Raw genomic sequence first — 20,374 nt, 5'->3', positions numbered from 1 at the left:
ATGTCCTTGCAAGTTAATTATTCACAATCCCTGGTCCTCAGTATCTATAATTGAACCTGGCATTGCTTAGTAATTCAATATACATATTTTAAGTAAAAGAATAGTTTGGACTTACCAAAGCAAAAACCACACTGGACAAAGGTTAAACAAGCATGGAAGACTTTACTCAAAGCTATTGCAATAAGGGAGAGAGGCTAGAACTTAGTCTGAACTCAACTTCCCTGAAATGAGGGAATTTTTAAGGGATAGAGTGAGAGTTTTTTAAAGATGGGAGAACTTTTAAGAGCTGTGGTGGGTGCCATTATTGCCATTTGTGTTTGCTAATTGGCCTTACCCAAAGGAAAAATAAACTTTTAGTGTCTTCATGACAGAAGGTAGTTTTACCACTTGAAGCAAGGCTCTTACTCTCCATCACAGACTGGATGATGTAATCTTTAATGATTACATTTCAAAGTGATGGCTCCTGGGATGTTGTGAAATATAGTCCTGGCTTGAAAAACTGACCAGAGGCTTTAAAGAAGATTTGCATCTCAAAGGTGCAAAGGAAGAATTTACAATTACACATTTTCTAAAGTAAATGATCTAAGAAAAGGGAGGGAAGGACCTCAGTAGTTAGACCATCTGAATGCTGGAAAGGCCAGGGGAAGAGTGAGGTCAGGGGTCTAGAGGAAGCAAGAAGCCATCTAAAGATTAGAAAGCCAAAGGAAATGGTAAGGCCATCTTGGTCATTCTTGATCTATTTCTGTTTCTCTAGCACCATGTTGCTTGACTCTCTGTGCCCCAGAGTATTTCCTTCAATATCCCAGTCCATCAAAAGCATGTCCAAGATAGTGTCTCTTAACTGGTTTTTTTCCTGTCTGTCTAGAAAGTTCTTGGTTTTTCATTAGGTAGTTGGCATGAACTCATTCTTTAGACATCAGTTGATGATACTTCCTCAGGATTCTTTCCTCCTGTCTTTTTAACTTTTTGTTCTCCTTTTCTGGAGGTTGCCTTAACTTTATTTTCTAACATTTCACTTAAGGTTTCTAATTTTGATGTCAGATTTTTAAAAATGTATTTGTCCTCTGAATGTATTTTCTTTCAACAGAGTCCATTTGAATATTTTTCTTTGCATTTATGTGGTAACTTTTACCTCTCTGAGGACATTTATACCTTTGTAGTTTGTTTATTTTGTCTTTATATTTTCTGTTAGAGGCTCACTGCAAGCTCTGGGTGCTTAATTAAGGATGAAAAAATATGAGCTTCACTTTAGGGTGATGTAGTGGGTTGTTTTGTTGGAAAACCATAATATGTGTCTTTAGACACAGTTGATATAGTGCAATAATTAAGAATGTGAACTTTGTAGCTAATCTGCCCATGTTTGATAACTGGTTTTAGGAAGTAGCCACATGAATTTAAGCAAATTATCAACCTCTTCATGTTTTGGTTTTCTCATTTGTAGAATGCAGACACAAATATCTACCACCTAGTAGAAATCTTGTAAAACTTAAGTGATTTAATATTTATAAATAATTTAGAATGTCTGGCACATGCTAAGCTTTATATGTTAACTGCTATTATTATTATTATTATTACTATTAATTATTATTTATCATTATCTCTCTGGAACGGTTCATTTTTGCTTAAAAAAAAACTCCCATCATCTTTACTGGAGGAATTCAAAGAACCAAGACAGTCACAAGGCTGACTGGTCTCAATACCGGTTGTAGAATCCAACTTGTTCCTTCTGGTTTCAATATGGGTGCCCCCAGCTCAACTGTGTACAGTGTGCTCCTGTTTGCTCCCCAGAGAATAAAACTTCTAGTCCTTAGTTTGATGAAGCAGTCACCAAACTGCTCAGAGATAGTTGTTTTAAAGACATTGTTTCAATAAATTCTACTTTTGTTAGGCGTTTGATCACTCTGGCTTTGAGAGGGATATGAAAATACCAACCTCAAAAACTTTAGCAGGGGACAAGGGATTTCTAAAGGTTGGTTAGCTCGGTTACAATTCATCTATCTGCTTTCCAGCTTTGAAAATTTTGTTTCTGTTGCACCTTGTACAATTCTCTTTTGCCTCGTGGTTTCATGCCATAGGAGACAGCATGTGCTCAAAGATGATATTCAACCTGCCATCTTGGCCAAAGTACTTGGTATTTTTTAAGAAAAATAACACACAAGCATTTGGTAGTAGTGTGCTATTTTTTTTTCATTAGAATTACAAAAATATCTTACTACTGAATAACGTGTTTACATGTAGTGTCTTATTTTGAGCCTCACAAAAACCCTGTGAGGTTGGCAAAGGTATTTGACTGTTATGTAAACTGAAATCAAAAGAGATAAGTGGCTTGCAGAAGGACATATGTTCCATTATAAGAGATATAGAATTAGTGATCATTACTTTTGACTCAGGCCTACAGTATTCAGAATTTATCTATAGAGGTAAGTATCAGTAGTCAACTATTTATGAGTGGCCAGATTTGTAGAGAAAACAGCAGCCTAAGCTTCATATTCAGCCTAAGAGTTTGCTCAGATACTTTCTTCAAATACTTTATAAGCCATCTTAGCTGCTTTAAATTTAAGAGTTTCAGTAAAATTCATGTTGTTCCAACCTTTTGTTTTTAAAAAGGTATATAGTCACTTTACCACTGAAAATTATAGAAGTAATAAAATCACCAGGAGCTCCTACAGAGCAGTTCTCCTTTTCCGCTTTCTGTAGAAATAGGTTAAGAGTTGAATGGCATCACATATCACACACACACACACAAACACACACACACACACACACACACACAAGGAGTCTACCTTATCTCCCATATCTTTTCTACAGAGTTGTGTTTTACAGCCCTAATTGAGAGATGACTGTATCCAGTTGGAAACAGGTGCCAAAGAATAACAGCAAAACAAGCAAGCAAGCCATATAGAATGTGTGTGACCAGCAGTGGGTCAATATTTCTAAATTAAAATATTTCTTATTTGGAATTATTTTACTTATAATATTTAAAATATTCTATTTGTTTCTCTTTATTATGGGACACAAAACAATTTAGGTATCTATCAAAACCTAGTATACAATGTAAGAATAATAGAAATACTTATATTTTCTGCAGACAAGAAAGATGAGTGAAGCTGTATACAAATCATAGACAATAGATTCCTGAAAATCAGAAGTATATCAATAAGAGATTCTTAAATAACAATGGAGAATAGGAAATGATTAGTTTCAGAATGAGTATAAATAATACCTTCTAAGAAGTGTTCGCAGAAAAAGTCTATAAGAATTTTATATAAAAATATATTTTCTAAAATCCTCATTTTGTCAGTTGAAGATTAGTATTGTAGATTAGACATTTCAAATGTAAAATAATACTGCATTTCACATTAATCTAAAATTAAACTATATATTTGTAAAGACATATTAGAAATATTTGTTGGTTTCTAGTTGTTTTTTTAAAAAAAAAAAGTTGATGTGTTTGCTGCATCAACCACAGCAAAATATTAATAATTGATACATTCATGTACTATTAAGAAACTAATTCTCTTCTTTTAAACTGTAAACTAAAAAGTTTTACTTTTCATGTTAAAAAATAGAAAGACGTAATTATACTGTCTAAAGGATTAGTGCCATCGTAAACATTATGTTCCCCCTGTTTGGAACAAAATTGCTAGTCCTCAAGTTTTTATTTAAATAAACACTTCTCAATGGATGGAACATATTATCATGAATTCAAAATCATATAACTAAAGCACTAAAATATATTGATTGCTAGTATTCCAATAACTAAAGCAAAACAGAATTTAGGTAATTTATGATCAATGCAAGTGAAAATAACTTCTTGTACACTTTGCTATCTCTGCTTGATTTGGGCCTCAATGAGTATACCCTTGTTAAGCTATTACACTATCACTCTCCATCAAAGATGTTACATTTTAAATTGTCAAGTAATAATGTGCAGTTTTGATTACATAAGGTTTTAGTATTACATTTATGAGATTGTGTTTATTATCAGTCACAGATTCACTAAATCAAAAACTGTGTCCAATTTTATTTACTTTTATTTTTTACATAAAGTCTCTTTAATCTGCAGGTGAGCTTTAATTTTGGTTTTATTTTGTATTTAGGCCTCACCAAATCCAAAATATTAGAAGAAAAATTCTTTACCTTTGAAAGGAAGTGTACTTGTTCTGGCTACTCTCATTATGTTACTAACTGGATAATTACTAATGCATCTTTGCAAAATCTCACTATTGTTCTTAATTACTCCAGTAAGAATTGCATCATAGCCTTAAATAGTCCTTCTTTATTTTCCCGTTTCTACTTCCAACATTTGGTTATTTGACTTGAAAACAATTGAATTGCCGAGTAACTGCCCCAGCTTGTAACCCTATCTATCTTACCCTAAGGGCTGTAGCTGCTTCTTTTCAGACTTTGAGCCACTGGCCTTTTAGCATGTTTTAGTGTTTCACTGGAGTAGCAGTTTGCATTTCTATCCTTTCTTAGCCCTAAAGCTATACTTGTTTGTATAAAGCACTCATTATATCCGTAGGTATTTTTCCAAGTACATTTAAGGTTTCTCTTCTCATTTTATCGTTGAAGTAGTGCCAGAATTTTTCTAAATATTACTGTGTACTTGCCTTTTAGTGGAAGGAGTAATACTGCATTTATGTCCTGGCATACGTAGGACTAAATGCACACTTAAGCTGTAGAAAATTGCAAATATATTTATTTGAAAATAGTTTTGATTTTTTATGACAGTACAACCAGTATGGTGAATATCCTTCTTGTGTTTATAGTTTCAGGTTTTTTTTTTTTTGAACTTGTATAAGAATTAAACTAAGGTAAAATTTTCAAAGATGAGCTTTCCAGAAGCAGATGCTAACCTTTTCCAGGTTAATGTTTTACCAGTGCCTCTGAACAAAACCTGTTTCTCTCCTCTAGCAATAAATCCTACCGAAGCCCTACTGAGAAATTACAGTTGGATGTAAATACTCTTCTATTTTCTTGGTCCAAGAATCATTAGTTAGTAGACCTAAATGATTGATTTCTTGTTGAACTGAGGCAGGTTAAAAGAAGTTCTGTGGTATCCAGATTGTGTCTCAGCAGAAGCGTAGTCATCCTTATTTGTAACAAATTCCTCTCTGTATCTGTATGTGTCCTTGGGGGATAATGTAACATCTGTCTTATAGTCAACCAAAGTGGAGGTGGGGAACCACTTAAAATTTTTATAGTGCCAGTCGGTGTCCAGTGTCTGTATCTTCCAACTTTGATGTTATAGTAATGTTGAAAGATAAAATTGTACACATGAGATACTCGTGTGAGATACAAACATAAAGAACCCTCCTGATTAATCTTGTTTATTTTCTCTGTTTTACTGCCTTCTCTGATCTACTACTTGTGAACTTTTGAACATCAGGACTTTTTTTTATATGCTTGTTAAATAAATCTGCTCCCTACCTGGAAATCCGATGAGGGATTTCTCTGAAAAACTTTTCATATAGATTTTGATTTTTTTCATTTAGTATCTCTGTTATTAATAATACAACTATAAAGTATGAACAAACTGAATATAGTCAATTTCACCTAAATATTGTAGGATCACATGGAATGTAAGGACTATTTTCCTTATGTTTTTTGTTTTTCCCCAGAAATCAAAAATCTCCACCTATGACAAAATGTGGGCCTTTATGAGCAGCAGGAGGCAGTCTGTGCTCGTCAAAAGTAATGAAGAAGGAATCCAGAGAGTCCTCACCTCTGATTACGCTTTCCTAATGGAGTCAACAACCATCGAGTTCGTCACCCAGCGGAACTGTAACCTGACACAGATTGGCGGCCTCATAGACTCCAAGGGTTATGGCGTGGGCACCCCCATGGGTAAGTTTTATGTCAGCCACTCGTTCTTTGTTCATCAATCTTAGTTCTTTGGAAAAGGGAGAAAAAAAACAGTGCCTCCACAGGATATTAGGAATTTTGCTTCAAACAAATGTATCTTGTATGTTCCGTTACTGTAGAAAGTCAGGAAGATATTTGGACCTCTGCTTCTAAAAGAATAAATCACAAAAGAAAAATTGATTTCTACCAAAATGGTCATTAGACGTTTCTACTGTATCTGTTGACAAAATCCACAACACTTTCCTAAAGGACCTTCTCAATCTTACATCTAAAATATGTTTTATGAATGCAAAAGTTTTTGCAACTTCATTTTTTCAGATAAGTGGCTTCTGAATATAGTATTTGACTTAGTTAACTAAAAGAATGAGCTACAAATGGTCACTGTGAATATTTATTTTATTTAAGAGAGATATATGATTTATTTAAGAGAGGTAGCAGACTATTTACTAAGAACATACCTAGAATATTTTACAGTAGGATTGATTATTTTTAACATTTTTTATATGACAAAATTTTTTTCAGTAATAATCACAGAATAAAATATTAATAATTATCAGAAAATAAAATTTTGGATTATTGAGCTTTAAATTTATGCATACTATATGAATATGTATATGTATGTATATGTATATATACATGAATACATATTCATATGATAAATGAATGAATGCATAAATGCTAATGTTACAGTACATATGTGCATGTCGTGGGCATCATCATGGCTCCCCAGAGTATCCATGGCCTAATCCCCAGAACATGTGAATATGATACCTTTTATGGCAAAAGGGACTTTACAGATGTGATTAAGTTAAGGATCTTAAAATGCGGAGATTATCCTGGATTTTCTAATGTGATCAAAAGGGGCCTTATAAGAAGGAGGCACAAGAGTCAAGTAAAGTCACGGTTAAGGAAATACTACAGTAGAAGTAGTGAGAGAAAGAATGTGTTAGTCTATCTGGGCTGCTATAACAAAATACTAATGACTGGGTGCTTTACAAACAACAGGAATTTATTTCCCACAGTTTTGGAAGCTGGAAGTCCAAAATCAAAGAATCAACAGATTTGGTGTCTGGTGAGAAACTGAGAAACTCCTTCCTCCCCAGGAAGGTTCAAGGGATCTCTCTGGAGCCCCTTTGATAAGAGCACTAATCTCATTCACTCCACTCTCATGACTCAGTCACTCCCAGGGAGCTCCTACCTCCAAATACCATTATATTGGGGATTAGGTTTCAATGAACCAATTTAGGAGGGTTCTGACCATGGCAGGGGAGGGGAGGAAGACAGGGACATAGATTTGAAAATGCTACCTGCTGAACTGAAGATAGAGGAAAGGACCACAATCCTAGAAGTGAAGAGGACCTTTAGAAGTTAGTTTAGAAGGCAAGGAAACAAATTCTTTCCTGGAGACCACAGGAGGATTGCAGCCCTGCAGACACTTCACTATTAGGACTTCCAACCTGCAGAACTAGGAGATAATAAATTTGTGTTGTTTGAAGCCACTAACTTTGTGGTAAGTTTTTACAGAAAAAACAGGAAACCGATACTGTATAATAGAAAAAAAAATAACAGATTAGCATGTTTTATTACATCTTTTAAAGAAAGGGGAAAACACAGCTACTCAATGGCTTAGCACAGCAATGACCCCATGATTTTTTTGAACCTTAACTTCTCCAAGTTTTTCAATGACTAGGTCAAAACTGATTTCCATATATTCATGTTTAACAAATGGCACAGCCATATTTATCCATTTACCTTCATTTATAATTTTACTAATTTTACTTTTTAAAAGTTTCTTTCAAATGAATAACATAGTTAGAAAGTTGAGCAGAGATTCATAAAAATCCCATTTCAGAATAAATGCCAGAAATTACAATACTATCCATGTCTTTGTTTCTTCGGGATCATTTCTAGCATCTTTTAAATGTTTAGGAAGTCCAAAAATTTTCCACCGTAATGACTGCACAAAAAAATTCAACAGTAAATTCTATCATATTTGGTAAAGTTTTTGCAAATTCGTTATAGTTCAAAAGAGTTTGAACTGGCTTTGAGAAAATTCCGAGACGTTCCTGTAATACTGCATATTCCTCAATTTATATAGTAGATTCAAAATAATGATTCCATAGTCACTGTTGAAATGAAGAAAGCAATGGAAAATAAAGCTAAACCAGAACCCGAGGTTCTTACTTCAAAAAATGTGCAAGTGTAGCTGAGCTCACATGTACTAGGGGGTGAGCTTCATAATAAGAATTCTCCAAGTTAGTTTCTATGTAGAATACAATGTTTATTAAAGAATAAGAAATAAATATGTTAATTCAAAGCTCAGTAAGAGTCGGGTTGTTAAAACTTGGAAATAATTGTTTAGAACTTGGATGAACCAAAGATAGTTTCAAGGGAGGAATATTTTATTTCTGACATGCCTTGACTTGCCAGTGTGTGGTGATAGTTGGTGCTATTGTTTTAAAATTCTCTACACAAACTGAACTTTCCTTATTGCCTGTACCAGGGAAAGACCTTCCGAAGCTTTGCTGTTATTATGCCAATGTATGTATTAATTCAGAAGCTTTCTAACTAATTCTAACATATGATAGATATGTGACAATGATTGAGTTATCATAATGCTTGAGGACCACATCTTTTCAAAATGTCTCAAATCATACTTATATTCAGAGTAAGGCGTGGGTTTATTGCCATGGTTTTGTGTTGATGGAGTGTTCAAACCTTGGCATTCTCCATAGTTAGATCCATATACCACTTGCCCTCGGTAAGAATTACCTAAAAATCTCAACAACCTCATGAGTTCAGGTACCATTTATTTGGAATTTGTGATGAGTGACTTCGCTAATTTTTCAAGTATACTTGTCCTCGTTTATGAAAAGTTATATAAGCACATTTCTGTTTTAGAAAAGAGACTGATGGTGTGCTATTCAAAAGTATCATCGTGTAGTATTTTGCACACTGATATTCTGGATTTAACCTTGTCACTTATAGTAATCTTAAACAAGTCACTTGAAATTTGTGGTTTTTAGATTTCTTTTTTTTAAATTAGTGAAATCAGAGGGTCAGACTGGGAAAATCTAAGGTTTATTTAAAGCTAAACTTACAGTAATGTTTCAGATAATATGCTTGACAGACTCCCAGAGTTTGATCTCAAGTGGGACTAGAAATGACATGGAGAAATATGGTGAGCTGATGTCTTAGAACAAATTTTAAAAACCAAGCATATTTTTAAAATACTTATGAGGGGTAGAAGCAGTGATTTGATAGGCTCTCATTGTCTCATAGTTTCATTTGGAAAGAGCTGGAGAAAATAAATGCACTTCTCAGTGTTGCTTCTGAAAGGAGTGAGATTCCTGAATATCCTTACCATCCTCTCCTGGTTTACCTCATCTGGAGGAGGGCAGAGATTTTTGTCTCTTTGTTGTTACTGTAAGCCCACACAACAATAGTGCCTGCATTCTGTGGACCTTCAATTATTTGTTGAGTAAATGAATTCTACATCTGAAAATATTATGATGCAGCAAGATTTATAAACAAAGCAAAGAACTTTTAGAGCTAATGATCAGCATGGCATTTTACCTTATTCAATGTGATGACCTCATTAGAGTATTGAGGGTGGTGAGAATTGAAAAAGATTGGTGGAGGATGTGTGAGGACTTTGGAGTGTAGCTACATAATAGCACTCCTAATTTCAAAATTTCTAGAGTAAATAAATTTGACTCATACTTAATATAAAATCTTAAAGTTGAGTTTTTGTTTGTTTGCATGTTAGTTCTGTAAATACAATATCCCAGTATACCAAGAATGTCTCTATCATACTGTCTTGCTTTGAGGAAATGCTTGTGACAAATAAATCAAAATAGTGTATTATATAATTCTCAAAAACTCACTGGGATTTTTCAGATGTGAACACTATTTTAAAAAAGAAAAATAGTAGTTTAATTAGTTCTAAGGAAATTCTCTGTTGTAGTTTGCTGGAGTCATACAAGAGTAAGTTTTCTTTTCTCCCTACCCTTGACACTGTTTACTGAAAGGTAGTGACTTACAAAGAAAATATGGAAGAATTTAAAATATTAATAAGTATACAAACTATACTTTTAGTGTAACTTTTTAAATAGAGGAAAACACTGGGTATAGCACTTGGAATTTCTGTTTCTTCTAACTTTAAGGTTATCTTAGAGTTAAGATGAGAGAACAAAACAAATTAAACTATAAGCCTTAGGCTGTAGTTTTTTTTTTTTTTTCCCCTTTTATCTGTTCAACGCAGCTGATCAGATCAACTTTTGCCTTTCTGAGGAAAGCTTAGTTATTGCAGAAAATAGTCATTGACGTTGGCAAGGTCACTTGCGTGAGAAACTCATAGAAATCAAGTTGGATTATATATCTAAGTGGAATCATTTCTCTGCAGTGTGTAGATTAGTGTGGTATAATAGTGTAATGTATTAGTGTTTTCATTAAAGTGAATTTTTAAAAATTATGCAATAGCAAATGATACATTTCTTGTAAACTGACTATACCACAATAAAAAAAGATACATTTCTTTTATAAGGACCTTCTTGGAATTTTAATGTAAAATTATCAGTAGATGTTAATAAAAATTCAAAGGATAATAATAAAATTTTGACATAGCAAAATTATAGACCAGGAAGAATATTTTACCATATTCTTTATTTTCACTGCCAAATAACATTAAATTTAAATACATTAAAATGTCTAATTACTAAAATTTTTAAAATGCATTTAACATATATTTTGTTTTTAGCTGAACTCTGAATGAGAAAAATTTGAACACAATAATTTAAATTTAAAAGAATGAATATTCAAATCACTTACCTGCGGGTATTTTTGTTTCTTCTGTTCAGATAAAATGTTTTCTTGTTTGACTTGATAATACTAAGTTTTTAACTTTAGTAAATTATATTTTACTCATTCATAGCATAGAATAAAATTAAAATGATTTCAAGACTACATTATGAGTGAGTCTTAACTCATAATAACTTCATCAAAGAAGCATAATCCAGAAAGCGGCGTTTCACACTTCACTCCCTCAAATACTTCCGAGAGAAAAATTTCAGGTAGTATTTTATGATTTGCTGTGTGATAGCTCTGCTAAGAATATGGCATCATGAATTATTTATATTTATTTAGTCATTAATGACCACAATGACACACAACTCTACTACTTGAATGAGGTTCTGACTTCTCATAACCTTTCAGCCAACATAATCTGCATGTTTCAACTAGTTAGTTAGCATTTACCTTTTATATCATCTTGTTCAAGTATGTTGAATTCTTTTGTAATCTGTTATATTTACTTAGTTCTAAAATTTTCTTTAGTTATAAGCAAAAAAAAGGAATGCATTTAGATGTAAAAAAAAAAAAAGTTATTTGAGGCTCTTTACCAAGCAAGGGTTAAGGAAATGAATATATTCAAAGTACAGCAATATGGGCTTTGGTTCTGGAAATGTAGATCAGTTCCAGAAATTCCCCAGGATTCTGAGTTCATACCTGCAGGAGCCATAAACCGGAATGAAAATTTTATCTTTATTAATATTCTAAATGTGATCAAAGAGAGGAACTCCCTTTTCTTTGCTTTCATGGTTGCTCAGATTTTTAGCAATTGTCATGGAGGCATATGTGGTTAATTGCAGGAAGTGAAACAGAAAACATTATTTTTTTTTTTGGAGCGTATATTCAGAAATATTTTTAAATTATACGTATTTTCCTTTTATCCCCCCAAAGTCCATGCATCCTTCTAGCCTGCTAGGCCTCTAGGGGCCCGTGTCACCATTCATCACTCTGAGTATGATGATTACTGCCCAAAGTGTGTTGTGAAATCACTGAATGACTCAGATATAAGCTATTTAATTAGGGAAGCTCTGTTTACACAAAAATACCTTAGTGGAGCAATCAACAATGATGTGAAGGTAAATGCTAAATAAGCATAAGCCGGTTTAATTAAGCTTGCAGTGACATTAAATCCCTTTCATAGTTTTCCAGACTGCAGCTATGTTATTTTAATGTGGTATTTACTGTGTGGTAGATTTCTGAAGTTGTAGGTGTTCTTACTCATAATAAGTTAGCTGAACTTCCTTTTCATTTATTAGAATTTAAAAATAAAACAGCTCTGGACGGGGTAAAGCAAAAAAGCAAATCACAGCCGTTTTCATTAAGGAGTATTTAAAATGGGTGAGTGGTTTCGGTTTTGTCCCTTAATACACCATAGGTGATAATCTATTTATCCAAACAGGGAGCATTTCTACTTCATGGCATTTTCAGCTGCATTGCCTCCCTTCTGACTGCCCATACTAAAAGGCTTCTGGGCTTCTCTCTTTGCAATGTTGAGTGCATATCACGCTTTGAGGTGGTGGGAGAGCAGCAGTCTAGAAAACATCCATTAGGGCCAGTTGGTGTTATTTTGCTTTGCTGTGTTCAGTCTCATAGAAGTATTGTCATGTGTCTGAAGGGTCTCATTAAAGCTATTTCTAACAATGAACTAGTGGCATACGTCATTCATTTATTGGTGTCTCCCAACTTTAATAACACATGGGGAATATGTGTCAGCTGAGAAGGGGATGGAGGAACTTCTGCTCATGTCTGTACCTATTGTCCACGATGCTAAAATTTTCTTACCTTACCCGTGGAGTTAAATCAATAGTAAGTTTCAAACAGTCCATGAATAATTATTTCCGTGAACAAAATCCAACTTAAATGACTCAAATCATAGAGAGCTACTGAAATATACGTAAGCGTGAAGAATGTAACGGGCATTGTAAAGATGAATGTATAAGACCTTCTAACACTAAGGTTGAATTTAAAGTCAATTTTATCACATGCAAAATTGTTATGCACATTTTACTTCTATCATATTTACTTACGCAATTATAAATAATAAAAAGCATTCTTGCTTCATTATTGGATTTTAATATTACCTTTATAAACAATTTTACAACGTATTTTATATTAATATGAATACAAAATAGCTGTAGCTCTATTCGTAATTCTTAATTAACTTTTATCTCATAATGCTCTTATACATAATCAGCCTAAAGTAAAAAATGTTACAATAGGGTGTATCATGGACTCTTTATGGTAGAAGGGTACTACTTTGACACATGAATCATGTGAAATTTCTTTCTTCAATTCTATTTTCTAATGTTAAATGCATGAGATCTCATTGCTTCTTTATTTCTTGTTATTTGATGGAGTGAGAGATGTAAAATTGGTACTAGGAGAAGCGTGTTGTTTGTATAAGGCAGATGCCAGTGTTTATAAAAATAGAAATCAGTATGAGAAGCATGCTTTTTCCCTAGTTTTGCTCACCATCCATTTCTAGAATTCCCAATTCATCATATAATAAGTACTGTAATATTCATTATTATAGATGCATAAAATTGCCGGCCTTCAGTTCTTTAGCTTTACTGAAATGAATGAATACATTTGTCTTCATTAGATGAACATAATGCACAAAAATTGATGCAAATTATTCATCTTTCTGCAGGTCAACCTTCCATTAGAATGCACTCTATTTTTTCACTGCATAAGCAGCATAATTTTAATGTTGGTGAAGTGATTTTACAAGTCTAAATTGAGATCTACTAATTTTCAGAGCCTGAATTAAACACAAAAAAAGCCAAATTACACCTGTGGAAGCTGTATTTTCCTGGCATATTTGTTAAACTCCAGATTCCATGTCACTGAACACAGACAAGTCTCAGTAAGCTCTGCCTGCTCCACAGACATCATCAACAGACCCTGCAGGCTGGAAGCTAGGAAGCTTCCCGAGGGAATCTGATGAATTGTGAGCACCTGTGTGAGCAGCCTTCATTAACATTGTAAATACTGACCAAATGGTACCTGAACAATGCGTAAATGGCTAATTCTCATGAAAACAGAGTTAGTTCTGATAGATTTCATATGCAAACATTAGATCATTTAATTTATTTTGTTAGTGTCTTGTGGTAATTACTCCAAGGCCAAGGGTTTAAATTCTATTATATATTAGTTAGCCAGATTGACTGTGTCAGATTGTCGTCCTTTGGTTAGCGGGACTAAGTAAGATCAATGAATCACTCGTATTAGGAAAAAAAAAAAAGAAGTCAAAGCATAGAGGAGAACTGTGTAAGTACTAAATTCCAAAGATGAATGCCCTGAAGTTGCTAGTCCTCATGTGAAAGGCATATTCTTATCATGCTGTGTAGAATATGTGGCCTTTGTAGACAGATGACTTGAGTTCAAATCCTAGTTCCACCTGAGTGCCCTCGGTGCCCTAGGTGAAGTTACTAAGCCTTCCTGAGACTCAGTATCCCTACTGGTAAAGCAGTAGAATCATGTCTACATAATTGGATTGTGGTAAGGATTAAACATTTCACATTTATAGCATTTGGATCAGAACATCTTCACCACAAATAATTCTGAATGACTGTCCTGAAGAAATGTTTTATTAATAAGTAAAATGATGTATGTGTGTGATTTAAGTTATTTGAGTCTTACCCTTTTTGCTCTCTATTCTTTATATTTTTAGAAATATTGACTATATTGTAGATGACTGTTAATATGATCCATTCCTAACCATCAGAAATAATTTCCTATGGCACTTAACCAGGGTTTTACCACCAGCCAATCAGTATATTGCAGTTAGGGAAGCATCATTCGGGGGAAAGAAAGTGATCAATATCTACTTTACAAAGATGAGACAACTTCTACGGTAGGGTATTAACTAAATAAGTAACATAAACTTATTCCTTCTTTTAACATTTCTTGAGTGTTTAGTAATTAGAGTACAAGATGTATTCAGAGAAGATTATCTCTGAAGATATGTATGTTTCCTTTTAGTTTTGTCAGTTTATAAGAAATTTGATCACTCTTCCACCCGCTTGGCTCTGTAAAATAATGAACATAAAATATAATTATACATCACTCCTTTCTTAAGGAGACAAACTTGGAAAAACAAACTTAACATCAAATAGAGAAAATATAATATTGAACATAAACAAGCAGTCTGTTATACAATGCAGGGCCTCAGAGTGGTAGAATTCAGTGAGGACCAAAGTTCAGTTAGGCCAAATTGGAAAAGGGACTTGATCTCTACTTTCAAGGATGGATATTTTACTCTTCTAAAATAAGCTATTCCCTCTTCCAATGTTTGGGTTCTTGAAGATTAAGTAGGATGATGATTTTATTTAAAGTGGTTCAACTTCTATAATTCATTCATGAAAGTTTAATATTGGATTTAGAATGAAAACACCATAGTAAGAAAAATATTTCTGACATTTCCACTCTTAACACTATTCAAATGATTATTATGCAGATGAGAAATTGTAAGGGAGGCAGGGTTTCTAGAATAAAACTATTTCTATTTTCATATTTAGTGTCTGAGTTTCATGATTTAATACTCAGAGAAGAAATGTGACTACAAACCTACTTCACCAGCCATTTTAACTATTATATATGAAATATGTCAGAGACAGTGAACGTAGTTTATTGTTTTCATTATGTGCTGATAACACTTGCCCTTCTTATTCTTTTTCACATAAGTCAAAGAGTATTCAGACTATGAATAAAAGGCAGCTGGCCAGAATACATACTCTATCATTTGAATTTTTTTATTGATGCATTTTGTGTGCCTCCTATAACCATCTCCCACTGTGATCTTAGATACTTGAATATTCTCCTGAGGATTCTACAAATATCCCTTTAGGTAGAATGCATTTAAATTACTTTTCCTTAGGGCCATAACACATTGCATTTCGATGTCTACAGCAGAGCAAATAACACAACCTCTATCCAGTTTAAGCCAGTTATAGATTTTGAATACAGGTATTTAACTTAAAAAAATTAATAATTTACCATATGTATAATGTCCTTGGTGGTACATCCACTTGATATCTATATATATTGGTTCCCCAAATCCAGATAGTATCTACCTCATGGTTTCTTCCTTCTCTTCTCTCATTTCTACATTAACGATGTTATTTATATTTGGCTCCACTCCACCATGACCCTGATATCCTGAACCGAGTTCTATCCTCTATATCTACAAGAAATGAACAAAGTGGGTATGTGGTGCTCTCACTTTCATTTCCCGTTCTCAGACATAACTTTCTGAATCAGGAATGCATATGGGAAAGAAAATAGAGGAAAAGTAGGTGAAAGGCAGCCAAAAAGAAAGATGGGTTATTGTCCCTACTCTGCTTTTCAAAGTAATGCAGCCCTTTTTTTGTGTAACTCATCAATGGACTAAGATTGTTCCATCCATTACCTGGCTCTGTAATACGATGTTCTTTGTTATAATGATCCCCATACTTGTAAAAGTCATTCAACATAAGTGTTTTGTGTTGCAGTGAAAACCAGGAGGCCGGGGTTCATGTTACACTGTTCACCCCTATTTGACTATAATCTAGCACCTGTGTATGCATATGTAATAATTAATAGTAAAAAAAAAAAAATTCAGACATGGTCCTTGCCTTCAGGACACTCATATCTTTATCTAGTAGGAAAAAAGATACAGTAGAACATTAGACTATGATGTATTAAATGTTGTACTAGAGAATCTGCCATGTGCTATGGCACCAAAGAGGGATCCTGTATGTCTTTGTGGCAGCCAAGGAAAAGTGTGCAGGTTGGGAAAGAGAAGTAGAAGTTTATCTGGATATGAAGATGTTCAACCAGAAAACTGGAGGAAATATGAAAACAGGCTCTCCAGGCAATGGAAATACAGCTTTGTAGTTTGTATTGCTGCCAAATTAGGCCTAAGGAGAAGAGGACAAATCAGAGGTTGAAGAGAGGGATTCTGTGACATCTTTAGGAACTGGGGTTCTATTCTGTAGCTTTAGAGCACCACTGAAAAAAGATTTAAGCAAGGAGAGGATGTTCATAGATTTCCACTGTGGAAAGATTACTAGGTATCATGGAAAGCTGATCATTTTTAGCTCTCACTTACCACTCTGTGATTAAAAGGCTATGGGTTAATAATTGATTTTCAAGATGAGATTACTCTTCTTAAACTGTTCTGATTCTCACTCATAGATTCCTTATGTCCTATCAAATTGAAATTTTTTTTTATAGAATATCTTCAAAAGAAAATACAAGGAGTGATGACAATAACGTTCACACCAGTTTAGCCTTTATCTAACAGCAAGTCTGAAATGGGCCCCATGAAGTGTTTAGTTGCTTACATATATTAAATGCTTCATTTGAAAAAATGGTATTATAATTATTAGATATAGATTAGATAAAGATTCATATATAGATATAGGTAAAGTTATATCTATAGATATAGACATAGTTTGGACTCACAGGAAATAACTGAAGATAAAATTTCAGGCATGCATGACCAACTATTAGGTAATTAATACATTATTTTCTGTATGCACGTATTTATTCAACAAATACTATCTTTACTGTGTGCCAGGTGTTTTACTAACAAAGCAAATACAATTCCTGTTCTCGTTAAATTTACAGCCTATTAGGGTAAATGAGCATTAAACAAATAGTCACAGAAATTATTTTTTAGTTACAAACTGAAATAAGTTCTACAGAGGAAAAGAACAATGATGCTCTGATATTGTGTGATAGCACTGTTGACTGAATGCAGCATAAAACTGGAAAAAAAGCAATATGAAATTGAATCTTAAATGTAAACATAAAATTTGACTTAGCACTTCTTAAAAACAAATACAAGAGATTCAGTGTGGTAAGAGATAATAAAACCTATCTTTTGCTGAGAAAAAGACTTCAAGAAAATGTGGTCTGGTTCCAATTTTATTGGAAGATTTTTATCATGGAAAGAATGGTAAAAAGAGATAAAGCTCTAAAAGCACCCACAATTTGTTGTGCATTTAGGGCACGGAGCACTCATCTTAGCATAGGAAGCAGGGAGCCATTTCATAAAATGTAACATTGCCAGCAGAGCTGTAATTTAAGAATGGAAGTTGATGGTTCCAGCAGATAGCCTCAGATCTTTTGTGCTAGTGCATCTTTTACTTATTAAGGCACTGACCAGTGGAAACTACTGAAAGTTGATATAAATGCAAGGATGGCACAAGAATTTATAACTTATTTGTCACCCTACCTTATTCTAGATGGTCAATACTAGAAGTGCGAAATGTGTATTTATGGGTTCTACTTATTCTGATGAATTTAATGAGAACCTGAGAAGATATATAATATCAGAAGTTCGATCTTAACATATCTGAGCTGTATCATAATTGATATATTATAACTGATTCAGCATTTCATTCAAAAAGCATTTGTTGAATGCTTACTGTGTGAAAGGCATTGTGCTGCCTGCTGGATGAATAATGGTTCATCCATCAAATAATGATAAATAATATTTATCAATCCATAAGTCTCCCCAAGAATTTTAATGCAATGTTGACTCCATTTCCTTTATCATTACTATGTTATATAGATGTAATGGATAGGATAAGGAAAATGTTGGGTACGTACTTAAAATGGTCAGTTCGTAAAGAGCATGAAAAGGACCATCAAATGAGCAAATCAATAAATTGTGTGTAGTAGATTTAGACTTTAGAACCAACTATGTATATTAAAACGTGTATTCTGTTCTATAAGTAAGAAACTTCTAATGATGAAAAGAAAGCGAAAGAGGGAGGGAGGAAGAGCAGAGGGAGAGAAAAGGAAAGGGGGTAGGGGAAGGGAAGGAAAAGAAACAAGAGAAAGTGTGAGGAAGAGGAAAGGAAAGGTAAAGGAATGGAAGAGTAGCAAGGGAGGTAGGAAGGAGGAAGTCAACTCAATTGAATAAACCCAGCAAGTTAGCTCTGAAATATTGGGTGAGTTTTGTATTAACTGTTCATAACAAATCACAGTTTATTTTCCTAAGGAGCTTTTAATCTCTCTTGTTGGGAGGAATTTTAATGAACTGATATTTTAATGTAAAATTCTTTAATCAAAATTTAACATTTAGGGACATTTGGAGACTAGTTTTTAGTGAGGAAATTCTGAATAGGTGCATGTGTAGTTTTTATTTATGCCCACACATATACTGCCATTGTATGTCACTTGAAACTGCCATTATGCTTCCTTTGAGTGCTGCTTTGTGGTTCAGGTCTTATGCATCTGACATATCAAGGGGCTTCACTATATAATGATCACGTTTCCTTTCCTTCTTTCCTTCCTTCCTTCCCTCCCTCCCTCCCTCCTTCCTTCCCTCCCTCCCTCCCTCCCTCCTTCCTTCCTCCCTTCCCTTTTTTCTTTTTTCCTTTTTTCTTTTTTCCTTCTTTCTTTCTTTCTTTTTTCCTTCTTTCTTTCTTTCTTTCTTTCCTTCTTTCTTTCTTTCTTTCTTTCTTTCTTTCTTTCTTTCTTTCTTTCTTTCTTTCTTTCTTTCTTTCTTTCTTTCTTTTCTTTTCTTTTCTTTCTTCCTTCCTTCCTTCCTTCCTTCCTTCCTTCCTTCCTTCCTTCCTTCCTTCCTTCTTCCTTCCTTCCTTCCTCCCTTTCTTTCTTTCTTTCTTTCTTTCTTCTATGTAAGTTAGGACCTTTTCTTACCTAGTAAATGGGATCAAGAATTTTCCATATGTCAAAGTCACTTCCAGGAAAGAGGCCACAATTTTTGTATTAACTACCTGTGACCATTTTCACAAGTATGATCATACAAAAGTTTGTTTCAGATGCTATGTTTCTAATTGAAGGACATATTTGATAGACTATGACTCTCTTAAAATAAATTTTTCAATCAAATATTTATTTCACAGGGAATATATACATGGTTAATCAGAATACTAATTCAGAGTAAAAGTGACTTTGAAGCTGGTGCCCAGCTAGATGTAGTGAATTAATGAAAACTGGCTAGCCAAACAAGATGACCTTCATTTATGGTTTTTAAATACATGTCAGAGAAGACCAAAACCCCCATTGTCATTCTTACGTTATGTTAGGACTGCCTCAATCAGATACAATACTCCTCATAATATGAAACATTCTGAGAGCTTATTCTGTAGAGAAGATTGAAAATTAAGGTGGATGATTAGATAGATAGATAGATAGATAGATAGGAGCAGATAGATGCCCTCTATTCCAAAGAGTTTATAATCTACTTAGGAAAATATATCATAATCTTGAAAGGTAAATAATAGTAATACTAGGTGACATAGGCTGAGTGTCCTCTGAGTGATCAAGGTAGAAGGTGGCATGGGCTAGGCTAATCCACTGAAATCTGCAATGGCTGAGGGGTAGAACTGAAACTGAGTATTTTCATCACAGTAGTATTTGGGAGAGAGTAGAGAAAGGAAACTGAGGACCCAAAATTCCCTTACTATAATTAGGGATTGTTGCACCATAAAAATAAAATATTTGAGCTCTAACTATACAAATGGATAATGCCCCCTTTAGGAGAGCTGTGAAAAATGTATAGAAACCATATATTTAAACATTGCTACTGAGCAGAATGAGGATTATGTTAAAGAAACAGCTCTCCAGCTGGATTTAATAGATCTTCACTCCTGCAACTTTTTCAATAGGCTGCTAACTTTGTATGATTTTCCTTATGTTT

At 33.8% G+C, this 20,374-nt stretch overlaps 1 protein-coding gene across 3 annotated transcripts in view; it reads left to right on the top strand.

Annotated features, from left to right (window-relative positions):
* Positions 1–20,374, top strand: part of GRIK2 (glutamate ionotropic receptor kainate type subunit 2) — a 926,084-nt gene that overhangs the window by 890,100 nt on the left and 15,610 nt on the right. For all 3 annotated transcript variants that reach the window (XM_074368582.1, XM_074368583.1, XM_074368584.1), the window contains one exon: positions 5,625–5,850. In XM_074368582.1, coding sequence (XP_074224683.1) covers positions 5,625–5,850 — 226 coding nt within the window. The remainder of the gene's footprint in view (positions 1–5,624; positions 5,851–20,374) is intronic.

This window comes from Camelus bactrianus, chromosome 8 (genome assembly GCF_048773025.1).
Source record: "Camelus bactrianus isolate YW-2024 breed Bactrian camel chromosome 8, ASM4877302v1, whole genome shotgun sequence".
Classification (NCBI taxonomy): domain Eukaryota; kingdom Metazoa; phylum Chordata; class Mammalia; order Artiodactyla; family Camelidae; genus Camelus; species Camelus bactrianus.
Note: the sequence above shows the minus strand (reverse complement) of the source record. Positions and strands in the feature narration are given on the sequence as shown.